Raw genomic sequence first — 13,851 nt, 5'->3', positions numbered from 1 at the left:
ATCCTGCTGGGGTCTGCTCCATCCCACCACCATGGCTCATCCAGCTCATTCCCCATATCCTGCTGGGGTCTGCTCCACGCCACCACCATGGCTCACCCAGCTCATCCCCCATATCCTGCTGGGGTCTGCTCCACGCCACCACCACGGCTCACCCAGCTCATCCCCCATCCTGCTCCACCCCACCACCCTCCCTTTGGGAGCATCCAGGGCTGCTCCCACCCGGCCCAAAACTCCCACGAGGGACACCCCGTCCCCAGCAGGAGCTGGCTCAGCAGGGACAGGGGCAGTGACAGAGCCAGGCCTTACCTCGTCATCCCCCTTGTAGGGCGTGGAGCCCTTGCCCCCGGCGATGCTGATGCCCAGCCCGCCCGTCTGCCGCACGATGGTCAGGGTCAGCTGCAACACAAGGGACAGGGTCAGGGCACCCAGAGCCAGGGACAGCTCCTCTGCAGGGAAAACAGCAGCTCTGGGCCATCTCCTGGCACTGGGGGGGGCTGTGACAGGGACAGGACATGGGTCAGGGCACCCAGAGCCAAGTACGGCTCCCTTGCATGGAAAACAGCAACTCTGGGCCATCTCCTGGCACTGGGGGGGCCCTGGGACCCAAAGGGGATCTGTGGGACACACTGGGGGTGCTCTGGCACCTGTGGGACACACTGGGGGTGCTCTGGCACTCATGCCTCAGAGGCAGCACCCCCACAACCCACGGAACATACCAATCCCTTCCCACAGCTGAGCCCTGAGCCAACAGTCAGCCTGCCCACAGTGGGCACAGCAGAGGGGATTCCAGCACAAGGCAAACTGGGCAGCCAGTTTGAACTGGAACTGGATCACAGGACAGGGACAGTGCTCACACCACAGCCTGGCTCTGCCAGGGCTCCCTCTGAGTGTAATTCCAGCACCCCAGGGGCATTCCAGGCCACCCCAGAGCAGTGTGCAGTGACCAGGATGGCACCTTGTCCAGAAGGCTCTGGATGGACACTCAGCTTTGCTGTATTGATGAAAATCAACACGCAACTCCAAAAACCCCAGATGCTCTGCTCCCCTCTGCCCCAGCTGCTCAGGATCACAGCTGAGCAATCCACAAGTCTTCTCCTTCCTACCTCCCACCTCCACACACCCAGCCATGCTGATGTGACTCAGGCTGAAGCTGTTTCTTTTAGGGACACCAGCACGAGCCATTCCCAATGCCACAGTCAGGAGAAGGAAGACAGGGAGCACGTGGTAGGACACAGGGAAAGGAACAGGACAGACAGGACTCTCTCAAGGCCAAGGAGCTGGGGAGCTCAGTGACAGAAATGAGCACAGAGAACCAAACTGGCTGTCCTCCATGTCACGTCTTTGTGAGCAAAGCCCAGGATGGAGAGAGGCTGCTGCAGAGATTCAGGCGTGTCGCTCGTTGCCACAGCATGGGCAGCAAAGGAAGCAGGGATCATCTTCCTTAACATCTCCCTTCCAGCCCCCTTTCACTTCTGCAGTGACAGAACCAACATCTTGTGGAGCTCCATATTTGTTGTCTTACATATCAAGAGTTCTTCTATCATTATGGTGCAAGGGTTCCATGTCACCAGAGTTTCATACCTCCTTGGTGTTTCTCATAGGCAGCTCCTCTGGCACTGACTGTTCCTGGTCCTTGCAGCAGCCACCTAACTCCAGATCCCACCAATCCACTCTTTTATAACACTGTTCCTATTGGCTACAGGTGTGGCCTGTTCACATCAGGCCTGCTCCTAATCCTTAGTAATTGGTTCAGCTGCAACTCTTTAGGGGACAAGATTACATTCTGTACCACCTTCATTTACCCACACTGTATCCCCCTACACATGTTCTGCTAAGGCTAAAACAAAACCCAAACCAAAATGCCCTGCAGGAAATGTGGGACAAGCTGAGTGCTCTGCTCGGCCAGCTCCTCTGGTGCCCAGATTACAGCACAGCAGAACACTGAGGGATCATCCCAGGGAAATCCCTGGTTCCAGACCTGCCATCACCTCACTGTCCCTGTGCAAGAGCCAGAAACTGAGTCAAATTCCAAGTTTTGGAATACCCAAGCAAGAATGTGAATCTTCCCAGGGAAATCCCTGATTCCAGACCTGCCACCAGCTCACTCTCTGTGCAAGAGCCAGAAACTGAGTCAAATTCCAAGTTTTGGAATACCCAAGCAAAACAGAAATGGGGTGGTGAGGAGACAACACCAAGACAGCCCAACTCAAACCAGCTCCTGACCAGACAATGCTTCTTCCATGATTCTATTAGGAACTAACTACAAAACCCTTGTTTTTCCACCCAGACTCACTGGACTCTAGAAATGCTCTGAAGACTCACAGCTGTACTGTCCAAGGAGTGCTCAGACCATGCTCCCAGGCACATGGGAGGATTTTTGGGGTTGTTCTGTGCAGGGCCAGAAGCTGGACTTGAGGATCCTGATGATCAGGAAATTGTGTAGTTCTATGTTCAACACAAACGTTTCTAAGATTGACAGCAATCCAGGGCTTCAGGCAAGAATTACAGGAATTTACAGGAATGACAGCAAACCAGGGCTTTAGGCAGAGATTACAGGATTGACAGCAATCCAGGGCTTCAGGCAGGGACTGCAGGAATGACAGCAAACCAGAGATTACAGGAATGAGAGCAAACCAGGGCTTCAGGCAGAGATTGCAGGAATTATAGCAAACCAGGGCTTCAGGCAGGGATTACAGGATTGACAGTAAAACAAGGGCTTCAGGCAGGGATTACAGGAATTATAGCAAAAAAGAAATGACAGCAAACCAGGGCTTCAGGCAGGGATTACAAGAATTACAGCAAACCAGGGATTACAAGAATGTCAGCAGAGCAAGGATTACAGGACAGCAAACCAGGGCTTCAGGCAGGGATTGCAGGAATTACAGCAAACCAAGGCTTCAGGCAGGGATTACAGACTGGTCTAAGAGCAGGATCCTGGCGTTTCCCAGGTCTGGTCAGTGCCCAGATCCATTGGACAGGATCATGGTTTTGGATAATGACTGAGGAATGTCTGATGTCACTGGTCACAGAATGTCACTTCCAGCTGCATGGGAAGTTGATGCTGTAAACTAACAGAGAGGTATGCCACAAACCCCTTGGATTTCACAAGAAATCCCCTGGATTTCACCCCTCAAATTCAGCAAACCAGTCTAGAAATAGGGGGAAACCTGCTAGAAAAGCCAACTGGCCTGATGGGGAGGAACCTTCTGTCCATCAATGTGAAAAGCAAAACCCCAAGGAGAAAACAAGCCAGATTAAAAATGCTGGGACAACTGCAGCAGGGGACCTTGAATTATATATGAGTATATGTAGGCTGAAAAGATTTCAAACTCCCAAGAAAATCACACAAAAGCCAGTGTGGTGAGATTGGTGGATGGATGTTTGAGTAGGCATGAACCTCAAGAAGAAGGACCTGGATCCAGCAGCCTGGAATTGCCCTTCAAGGTGCAGCTCAGGCTGTTTCTGGCTCCAAACCCTGAAGCTCTTTGTTCCCCCAAGTTCCTCTTTCCTCAGGCTGCTCTGGGACTGCCACAAAACCACACAGAAACCACTGGAACCAGAGCAGAGAGCTGCCCCAGCAGGGACAGCTCAGCTCCCTCCCTGCCATTGCTCCTGCCATGGATTTCAAGGGGCATTTTATCCTTTGTGTATTTTACCCTTTTTGTATTTTCCCCCAAAGACAGGGACCCACCCACAGCCCCTCTCAGATGATCTGATCTGAGCTGATTTTCACCAAAACTCAGTGCTTCTCCCTCTGCAGAAAGCACAAACCTTCATGGAGAGCACACCATGCTCCCAGGTCCTCAGCAGGGAACAGCCCTGCAGGAAAAGTGCTGCAGTGCCAGGGGAAAGTGGGGAAATTGGAAAAGCTGCCACACTTTGAGCTGCCATGTCGCAGACATCTTTTATAAAAAATCCTTTCCTTAGGATTGTTCCTCCTGAGAAGCTGGGAGGCCTCAGGAACAAAATGTAAACAATGGTTATCTGCTGCTGTGGAATGCAACAGGTGCATCTGTGATTGGTCTCATGTGGTTGTTTCTAATTAATGGCCAATCACAGTCAGCTGGCTCGGACAGAGAGTCAGAGCCACAAGCCTTTGTTATCATACCTTCTTTTTCTATTCTTAGCTGGCCTTCTGATGAAATCCTTCCTTCTATTCTTTTAGTATAGTTTTAATATAATATATAACAAAAAATAATAAATCAGCCTTCTGAAACATGGAGTCAGATCCTCATCTCTTCCCTCAACCTGAGGCCCCTGTGAACACGGTCACACTGCCATCCTTCACCCTGGGATCCCACTGGGAACCCATTCACCATCAGTGGCACCAAACACACCCAGCAGTTCCACCCCTTGTGCACCTCAGCTTGTTCCACATCCCGCCCGTGCCTCTTTGGGGACACACCAAACACACCCAGGGAAGCAGTTCCACCCTGTGCCTCTTTGGGGACACACCAAGCATGACCCAGGGCCACCTCAACCCAGTTCTCGTATGGCTTTTGGCGTAACTGTCTTTTAACATGGAATCATGGAATGGTTTGGGTGAAAAATGCATGTTTTTTATAATTGGCTTTTCCCAAATATTAAAATGAGTATTATATGTGTTGTGTTAGAAAGTAATGCTGTATTAATTCTCTTAAGTAGTGTGTTAAATATAGTTGTAGGTTATAAAAAATGTTAAAATACAAACTATGCTTTGTAGGATGTTTTTTTAAAAGAAAGGACTTGCAGCGAGATAGCAGCCACAGGACACCTGAATCTTTCAGAGAAAGAGAATTCATTGCTCCATTATCAGAAGAAATGAACTTCTTCCCACCTCGAAGGCGCTGTCAGGATTCAGAGGAAGCAGCTGACACTGCCCAGACAGAATCCCGTGTTTGAATGGAATTTATGCATCATGGATGAGGTGTATGAATATGCAACAGGCTGTTGCTTTTAAGGGTTAATCCTCTGTTAACGTGGGTCCTTTCTTGGGTTCACACTGCCCTGAAAAGGTACCTGGACTCTCCGTAACTCTTTGTCTTTATTGTCTCATACTGTCCTAATTCAAATTGTCCAAATTATTATTACTCTAATTGTATTACTATTTTTATAACCATTTAATTACTATTAAATTTTTAACATTTTAAAAACAAGTGATTGGCGTTTTTCACAGTTTGGGTGGAAGGGACCTTAAAGCTCACCCACCCATCCTTCTCTGTTATCAGACTCAGTGCTCCTGTAGGAATTCCCAGCTTTCAGCAGTAGCTGCACACACCAGAGCTGCTGCACACTGGACAGATTCAGGCAGAGCTAGGGACATTTGGGGGCTGCCCAGCAGATTTGGGGCAGTCCAATTTTGCTGCTGTGCCCTGCAACTCATCCCTGAGGATCCCTGCAGCCTGCCAGGGGCACGGCAGGCACCAACCATGGCATCCCTGGAGGTGTGCAAGGAAGGACTGGATGTGGCACTCAGGGCTCTGGTGACAAGGTGTGGATCAGTCAGAGGTTGAACTTGATGGTCCTGGAGGTCTTTTCTAACCTAAATAAGTCTGGGATTCTGCTCACCTTGGGCACACAGAGCTGGGACAGGGAAGAGCAGGAGCTGGAGGCATTTAAGGGACAGAACTCAAGGGACAAAGCTCAGAGCTGCTGAAAGACCAAGTTCTTCCTCCAAACACACGCACAGGAGTGGGGCTCAAGGGCTTCACATCCAGAAGATGGAAAGGCACCAGTTTATAAATGGTTCTACGAGTGGATGCACACAGCGGGGGTCAGAACCAGAAAGACACTGAGGGGCATCAGCAAGCTCAAACCCAGGAACAGAGCTGGGGAAAGTTCTGGGGCAGCTCGAGGGGCATCAGCAAGGCCAGACCCAGGAACAGAGCTGGGGAAAGGCCTGCAGCACCAGGAGCAGCTGAGGCAGCTCGTGGGGGCTCAGCCTGGAGGAAAGGAGGCTCAGGAGGGACCATCTCAGTCTCTACAGCTCCCTGCCAGGAAGGTGGAGCCAGGCTCTGCTCCCAGGGAACAAGGGACAGGACAAGGGGAAACAGTCTCAAGCTGTGCCAGGAGTGGTTTAGATGGGATACTGGGAAAATTCCTTCCTGTAAATGGCTGTCCAGCCCTGACATGGATTGCTGAGGACAGGGGTGGAGTCCTCATATCTGGAAGTGTTCAAAAACCATGTGGATATGGCACCTGAGGACATGGTTTAGTGATGAACATGGTGGTGGTGCTGGGTTGATGGCTGGACCTGCTGTTCTTACAGGTCTTTTCCAACCTTACTGATTCCTTGACTCTCAGTGCCCAATCCTGGCATCTATGTGTCCCAAAAGATTTGAGAGTGTCATACTGACACAGGAGATGCACACTGCAATAATTTGGATTTATGTTAGGACAGACAGAATCCCTGACTCTCAGTGCCCAATCCTGGTGTTTACATGTCCCAAAAGATTTATCTGAGACTGTCACACTGACACAGGAAATGCAAACTGCAATAAGTGATTTGGATTTATGTTGGGACAGACATGTGACAAGGGACAGTTGCCATGTGAAGGTGAGCAATCCCGCCTCAACAGCAGCTGAAGAATCCATAAAATATCATCAACAACCTTTTCAAAAATCAAAAGGGCTGGACAACTTGTGTTCAAGAGTCCCAACATTTGCCTGAGATCCTTATAGAGCATTTCCGAAATTCTGGGCTTTTTGTACTCTGAGACCCAGAGGGATTCCCGTGACCATCAGCTCCTCACCCAGACACCACTCCAGCAGTAACTGAGGGGCAAATGTGGCTCTTAGCAGATACCAAATGGCTTTCATGAGGAACAGCTGAATTCTATGAAAACCAGGTCCCTCAAAAGCCAAACTATTTCATCCTGAGAAGACTCCAGAATTGGCTGATGAAGGTTCACTTTTGCACAAGCAGACTTGTGCAGAACATGGAAGCTGTGCTCCAAGAAAGAACCAGGTAAGAGCCATCAGGAGAGAAACAAGAATTTGGGCTCTGTCAAGATCTGTCAGGCGTGGCTTTATTCTAAAGCAGAAAGAATTGAAATAATTCCATATGAGGGGAAGCTGGGGGGCCTTCCAATTCAGGAGGGGGAGATAGACCCTTTTTACCTTTTCATGGCATTAATAACTTCATAGGAGATGGTTATTCCATGTTTGTAATCACAAAAGAATTAGGGACATTCAGTGGAACTCAGTAAGATACCAAATGAAATATCAGTGGCAAGCTTAAAAAACACTTTTGGATATAAAGCTCAAGTGAATTTATAATTGATTGCCACTAGATTCTGTGGGACTGAAATGCATAAAAGGAATGGGAGAGGATCAGACAGAACCACGGATGGCAGCCCCATGGTGCCTCATACCTGGGTGTGAACATGACCCACAGAGTGCCAGGGGCTGAGCACCCACCAGGGGAAGACCCCTCTGTCCTGCTGGGTCTGGGCCCCTCAGCTCCTGTCACTGTGCTCTGGCACACGTTCAGTCAGTGCAACATGACACAACACACTGGTTTAACTGTCACACTACAGCCTCAAGGTTCAGGCTGGGCATCAGGAAGGATTTCTCCCCAGGAAGGGTCACAGGCATTAGCTGCTCAGGGACTGGCAGAGTCACCATCCCTGGAGGTGTGCAAGGCGTGACTGGATGTGGCACTCAGGGCTATGGGCTGGTGACAAGGTGTGGATCAGTCAGAGGCTGAACTTGATGGTCCTGGAGATCTTTTCTAACCTGAATAACTCTGGGATTCTGCTCAGCTTGGGTGCACAGAGCTGGGACAGGGAAGAGCAGGAGGCACTGATTGACCAGGAAAGATGAGAAGAGCTAAATCTGTCTGGCTTTGGTCACTGACAGCTTATGGGGACACAGAGACAGGCTGAAAATAACAGTGAGCGAAAGGGAGATGGGACTGGCTGCTGAGAGCTAAATTAACCCCAGGCAGTGGGAAAGGAACACAAAGGAAAGCAGCCCTGGCAGGAGAGCAGCCCCTGGCCACGGGCTGGAGGTTTCCTGGCTCTGATATGATTCCTTCCCCTGTTCCAGGGGGTTCAGTTCTCAAAAGGGTACCAGGAGGGCAGAGATGGGGGGCACAGGGCAGGGGAGTGTGAGCCCTTCAAGGGCAGAGATGGGGGCACAGGGCAGGGGAGTGTGAGCCCTTCAAGGGCAGAGATGGGGGCACAGGGCAGGGGAGTGTGAGCCCTTCCAGGGCAGAGATGGGGGGCACAGGGCAGGGGAGTGTGAGCCCTTCCAGGGCAGAGATGGGGGGCACAGGGCAGGGGAGTTTGAGCCCTTCAAGGGCAGAGATGGGGGCACAGGACAGGGGAGTGTGAGCCCTTCCAGGGCAGAGATGGGGGCACAGGGCAGGGGAGTGTGAGCCCTTCAAGGGCAGAGATGGGGGCACAGGACAGGGGAGTGTGAGCAAGGGCAGAGATGGGGGCACAGGGCAGGGGAGTTTGAGCCCTTCAAGGGCAGAGATGGGGGCACAGGGCAGGGGAGTGTGAGCCCTTCAAGGGCAGAGATGGGGGCACAGGGCAGGGGAGTGTGAGCCCTTCCAGGGCAGAGATGGGGGCACAGGGCAGGGGAGTGTGAGCCCTTCAAGGGCAGAGATGGGGGGCACAGGGCAGGGGAGTGTGAGCCCTTCAAGGGCAGAGATGGGGGCACAGGGCAGGGGAGTGTGAGCCCTTCAAGGGCAGAGATGGGGGCACAGGGCAGGGGAGTGTGAGCCCTTCCAGGGCAGAGATGGGGGGCACAGGGCAGGGGAGTGTGAGCCCTTCCAGGGCAGAGATGGGGGGCACAGGGCAGGGGAGTTTGAGCCCTTCAAGGGCAGAGATGGGGGCACAGGACAGGGGAGTGTGAGCCCTTCCAGGGCAGAGATGGGGGCACAGGGCAGGGGAGTGTGAGCCCTTCAAGGGCAGAGATGGGGGGCACAGGGCAGGGGAGTGTGAGCCCTTCCAGGGCAGAGATGGGGGGCACAGGGCAGGGGAGTGTGAGCCCTTCAAGGGCAGAGATGGGGGCACAGGGCAGGGGAGTGTGAGCCCTTCAAGGGCAGAGATGGGGGCACAGGGCAGGGGAGTGTGAGCCCTTCAAGGGCAGAGATGGGGGGCACAGGGCAGGGGAGTGTGAGCCCTTCCAGGGCAGAGATGGGGGGCACAGGGCAGGGGAGTGTGAGCCCTTCAAGGGCAGAGATGGGGGCACAGGGCAGGGGAGTGTGAGCCCTTCCAGGGCAGAGATGGGGGCACAGGGCAGGGGAGTGTGAGCCCTTCAAGGGCAGAGATGGGGGCACAGGGCAGGGGAGTGTGAGCCCTTCCAGGGCAGAGATGGGGGCACAGGGCAGGGGAGTGTGAGCCCTTCCAGGGCAGAGATGGGGGGCACAGGGCAGGGGAGTTTGAGCCCTTCAAGGGCAGAGATGGGGGCACAGGGCAGGGGAGTGTGAGCCCTTCAAGGGCAGAGATGGGGGCACAGGACAGGGGAGTGTGAGCCCTTCAAGGGCAGAGATGGGGGCACAGGACAGGGGAGTGTGAGCCCTTCCAGGGCAGAGATGGGGGGCACAGGGCAGGGGAGTTTGAGCCCTTCAAGGGCAGAGATGGGGGCACAGGGCAGGGGAGTGTGAGCCCTTCAAGGGCAGAGATGGGGGCACAGGACAGGGGAGTGTGAGCCCTTCAAGGGCAGAGATGGGGGCACAGGGCAGGGGAGTGTGAGCCCTTCAAGGGCAGAGATGGGGGCACAGGACAGGGGAGTGTGAGCCCTTCCAGGGCAGAGATGGGGGCACAGGGCAGGGGAGTGTGAGCCCTTCCAGGGCAGAGATGGGGGGCACAGGGCAGGGGAGTGTGAGCCCTTCCAGGGCAGAGATGGGGGGCACAGGGCAGGGGAGTTTGAGCCCTTCAAGGGCAGAGATGGGGGGCACAGGGCAGGGGAGTTTGAGCCCTTCACTGACTTCACTCCACTGAGCAACTCCACAAAAGCAGTGCAAAACAAAACACAGTGCAAAGCACAGAACCCCAAAGGAGATCTTTGACAGCAGCAAAGTAAGGGACAGGGACCTGCCACAGTCCCTGATCTGGGGACAGCAGCACTGGCAGCAGATGGGACAGGGACTTGCCATGCTCAGGGTGCTGCTCTGCTCCTGCACATCCCCAGGACACCTGAGGACAGTGACCACGTTTCCCCAAGGGAGAAGGAAGCCAGGATGCCTTTTTGGAACAGGGAATATGGTCACATTTGCAGCATCAACAAAACCCAGGGCTCCTACAGGTATGAGAACATTCACACATCACGTGACCCCCCCTCTGACAGCTGTGTGTGTGCCAGGGCTGCAGATCCACATCCAGATCAGTGCTGCTGTGTGTCTGTATAAAGGCCTGACTTCATCCTGGGGCATGGGAGAAATGTCTGCAGTGACAGCAATCCTCCACTGGGACAGGCTCCACAGCCCTGGCTGGGACAGGCTGGGGCTGAGAGCCTCACCAGGGCTCCTTCCCTCAAACCCTGGGGCTGTCCAGGCCCCTGGGCTGCTCTGTGATCCCAGGATTGGTTATTCATTAATGAGCTACACAAAATGGGACTCCAGGATTGGTTATTTCATTAATGAGCTACACAGAGTGGGACTCCAGGATCAGTTATTTCATTAATGAACTACACAAAATGGGACTCCAGGATCAGTTATTTCAGTAATGAACTACACAGAGTGGGACTCCAGGATTGCTTATTACATTAATGAACTGCACAGAGCGGGACTCCAGGATTGGTTATTTCATTAATGAACCACACAAAATGGGACTCCAGGATTGGTTATTTCATTAACGAACCACACAAAGTGGGACTCCAGGATTGGTTATTTCAGTAATGAACTACCCAAAATGGGGCTCCAGGATGAGTTATTTCATTAATGAACTGCACAGAGTGGGACTCCAGGATTGGTTATTTCATTAATGAACCACACAGAGTGGGACTCCAGGATTGGTTATTTCATCAATGAACTACACAAGACAGGACTCCAGGATGAGTTATTTCGTTACTGAAATACAGAGAGTGGCACTTAGGAAGCTGGCACTTCCTTCTCATCACAGTTGGGAGCCAGCTTTGTCAGGGCCACAGAGACAGAAAAAGAAGAGAATCCTGCAAGGATCTGGCCTGGCCAAACTACGGAATGCAGCAGGACAGGGTCTCCCTGGAAATGAAAACACTCAAATGCTTAGAGAGAAATAAAAAGCATTATCCAAAGCTACCAATCCTCAAACCATTCCAGAACCAGAAACAGGACAAAAACCTACCCCCAGGTTCATCTGGGACAGGTAACACCAGAACACATCCCATTTCATCTCTTCAGCAGCACAGAGTTTTTATTCCTGCTCTTACTGACCCTTCCTGTGCAGTGAAATCCCTGGAGCAGCCATTTTTTTGAACTGTATTTTCCACTATAAAATTCCACTGGAGACTGCTCTCAGCCCAGCAGTTTCAGACTGTTCTAAAGGCCCTTTTACCCATCATTTAACACACAAGTACAAGGCTGTAAAGACTGGGAGTTTACAACTCTACCACAACCTACTTCAAAGCTGTGCTGCTCAGGGCAGGCTTTGAAGGAGGAGAACATTTATCCAAGGAGCAGCGGAATACATGGAAAAATTCCATTAAACCTGGCCTCACCTGCCTCAGAACAAACAGGCAGAGACATCTCTGAGCGCTCCTTGTTTGAAGGCCAAGCCTCTCCAACGGACACAGGAAGAAAAGCTAAAGGTGCAATAAAGGTAAGAACAAAGAGAAATTCCCATGCAGGAGCAGGAACTGCCTTGTTTGAAATGAAAAAACAAGCATGGAATTCAGTGGACCAAGGTCTGGATAAACTCTCTCATGTTGTCTATAGTCACCAACCCTGAGCTCAGGCAGATCAGGTGAAAGAAAAGGCAGGGAATAAATGGAAATCCCTCTTACCATGGAAACTTGGTTTCTCTAATCCAGCAAAAGGAAGGCTGGAAGAAGTCAGGACTGGGGTCCATAGAATTACACCAAAGACAAGCAGGCAATGGGTCAGCTAGCGGGAAGAGATTGCACAAGATAAACTACAATGAAAACCATGATCTAACAAATCACAGATTAAAACTAAGTTTTCTGATGATTCCAGAAGCAGAAATATGGAGAAGTTTTGGAGTTCTCCCTGGAGGAGGGATCTGTGTGTGTACACACTGCTAACAGGATGAAACAAGCTGTATTTAATGAAAAGTTTGATTTATTAACCAGAGTATAATGTTGGGTTGCCAGCCCTGATAGGAGATTTGACTTCAGCACTTCCTTCTAAATCATCTGTTATCTTCCCTGCAAACTGAGCTTTGCTGCTCCTGAGCTGAGCACAGCCCTTTTCCAGCTCAACTCCAGAAATGCCAGCCTGTCCCATGTGCCCAGTGCCCAGCTGGGGATTGTTTCCCACTGCAGTGTGATCCTGGAACTGGCTGGGAGCTCCTGAGCTGAGCACAGCCCCTTTCCAGCTGAACTCTCTCTCCCAGCCTGTCCCGGTGTGCCCAGTGCCCAGCTGGGGATTGTTTCCCACCGCAAGGGTGATCCTGGAACTGGCTGGGAGCTCCTGCTCTCCTCAGTGACACTCAGAGCTCACTGCAGCACACAGGGAGCAGCTTTAGGGCAGGTAAATGTCCCAGCCCCTGTGATTGCTGTGGGGGTTATTGCAACGCCTGACTCTTGCACATAACCCTGGCCCCAGGCAGCAAAGCCCCGTGTGTTACACACAGGACACCTGCCCAGCGCAGAGGGGAGACCTGGATTTGCTGTAGCACTGTGTTTAAATGTGCAATTTTCACTCCATCAGCCCCTTCCCTGCTGCTTCCTGCTCTCTCTGTGAAGGCCAAAGAGATGATTGTGTGGCAGAGCAGAACCAAAATGATCCTGCCCCACTCTTGGAGCAGGCAAGGGGAACTGCATTTGTGTGAGAGTCACTGCACACTTTGCTCCTTGGTCCCCAGAGAACTCTGGATCAGGCAAAACTTGCAGCTGAGCAGGGATCAGTGATGGGGAACAAGCAGGAGCCACATAAATCAGTCCTCAATCTCTGACACTTTGGGGGTGACTCGTGTCCCTGTCCTTGACACAGGTGCATGGGTGAGGTTGAACATTTACAGGAAGAGATCACAAACCCAGCTCAAGGTCACAAACCCAGCTCAAGGTCACAAACCCAGCTCAAGGTCACAAACCCATCTAGAGGTCACAAACCCACCCCCAAACCAGAGTGTTACAGCCTGGAAAGGTCTCAGAACCCTGGCCCAGAGAAGCTGTGGCTGCCCCATCCCTGGAAGAGTTCCAGGCCAGGGTGGACAGGGCAGGGAACAACCTGGGGCAGTGGAAAGTGCCCCAGCCCATGGCAGGGGGTGACATTTCAAAGGTCCCTTCTAATCCAAAGCCACTCTATGATTCCATAAAGAACACTGAGGACCCTTCAACCCAGTAGAAAAAAGTCATAAAAACATTGTGATGGGAATACATTAAAAACGAGACAAATTAAAGGAGAAAATATGGCACATTTTTCTTTTCTCAATAGGAACTTTGATATCCTTAAAAATTAAATAAGAGAAATGGGAGTGTTGTATCTTCTTTTTAATATCAAAACCACTCCACTCTGTCATATTCCAGCCAAGCCAGGTGAGCTAACACAGGTGATGTCACCTCTCCTGCACTACACAAGAGGTTCATTAAACTTTTCTGGGTTTAAAATTTAGGGGTCACGTTATGAGAAAATCAAATTTGCTAGATAAGAATTCCAAGTGTGACAACGCCCTGATGCAGCACACACTCACCCCATAAATGCAAAACCAGAGCAAGAGGAAGGGCTCCATGTGTGTGGACAGGCAGAGAGCCAGGATGGCT

General features: G+C 51.8%; 1 protein-coding gene across 23 annotated transcripts in view; it reads right to left on the bottom strand.

The window, feature by feature from the left end:
• The window catches only part of SCRIB (scribble planar cell polarity protein), a 140,125-nt gene that overhangs the window by 69,161 nt on the left and 57,113 nt on the right, over positions 1-13,851 (bottom strand). For all 23 annotated transcript variants that reach the window (XM_063175652.1, XM_063175721.1, XM_063175703.1 and 20 more), the window contains one exon: positions 307-396. In XM_063175652.1, coding sequence (XP_063031722.1) covers positions 307-396 — 90 coding nt within the window. The remainder of the gene's footprint in view (positions 1-306; positions 397-13,851) is intronic.

Source organism: Melospiza melodia, chromosome 1 (assembly GCF_035770615.1).
Source record: "Melospiza melodia melodia isolate bMelMel2 chromosome 1, bMelMel2.pri, whole genome shotgun sequence".
NCBI lineage: Eukaryota > Metazoa > Chordata > Aves > Passeriformes > Passerellidae > Melospiza > Melospiza melodia.
This window is presented reverse-complemented; position numbering and strand designations above follow the sequence as displayed.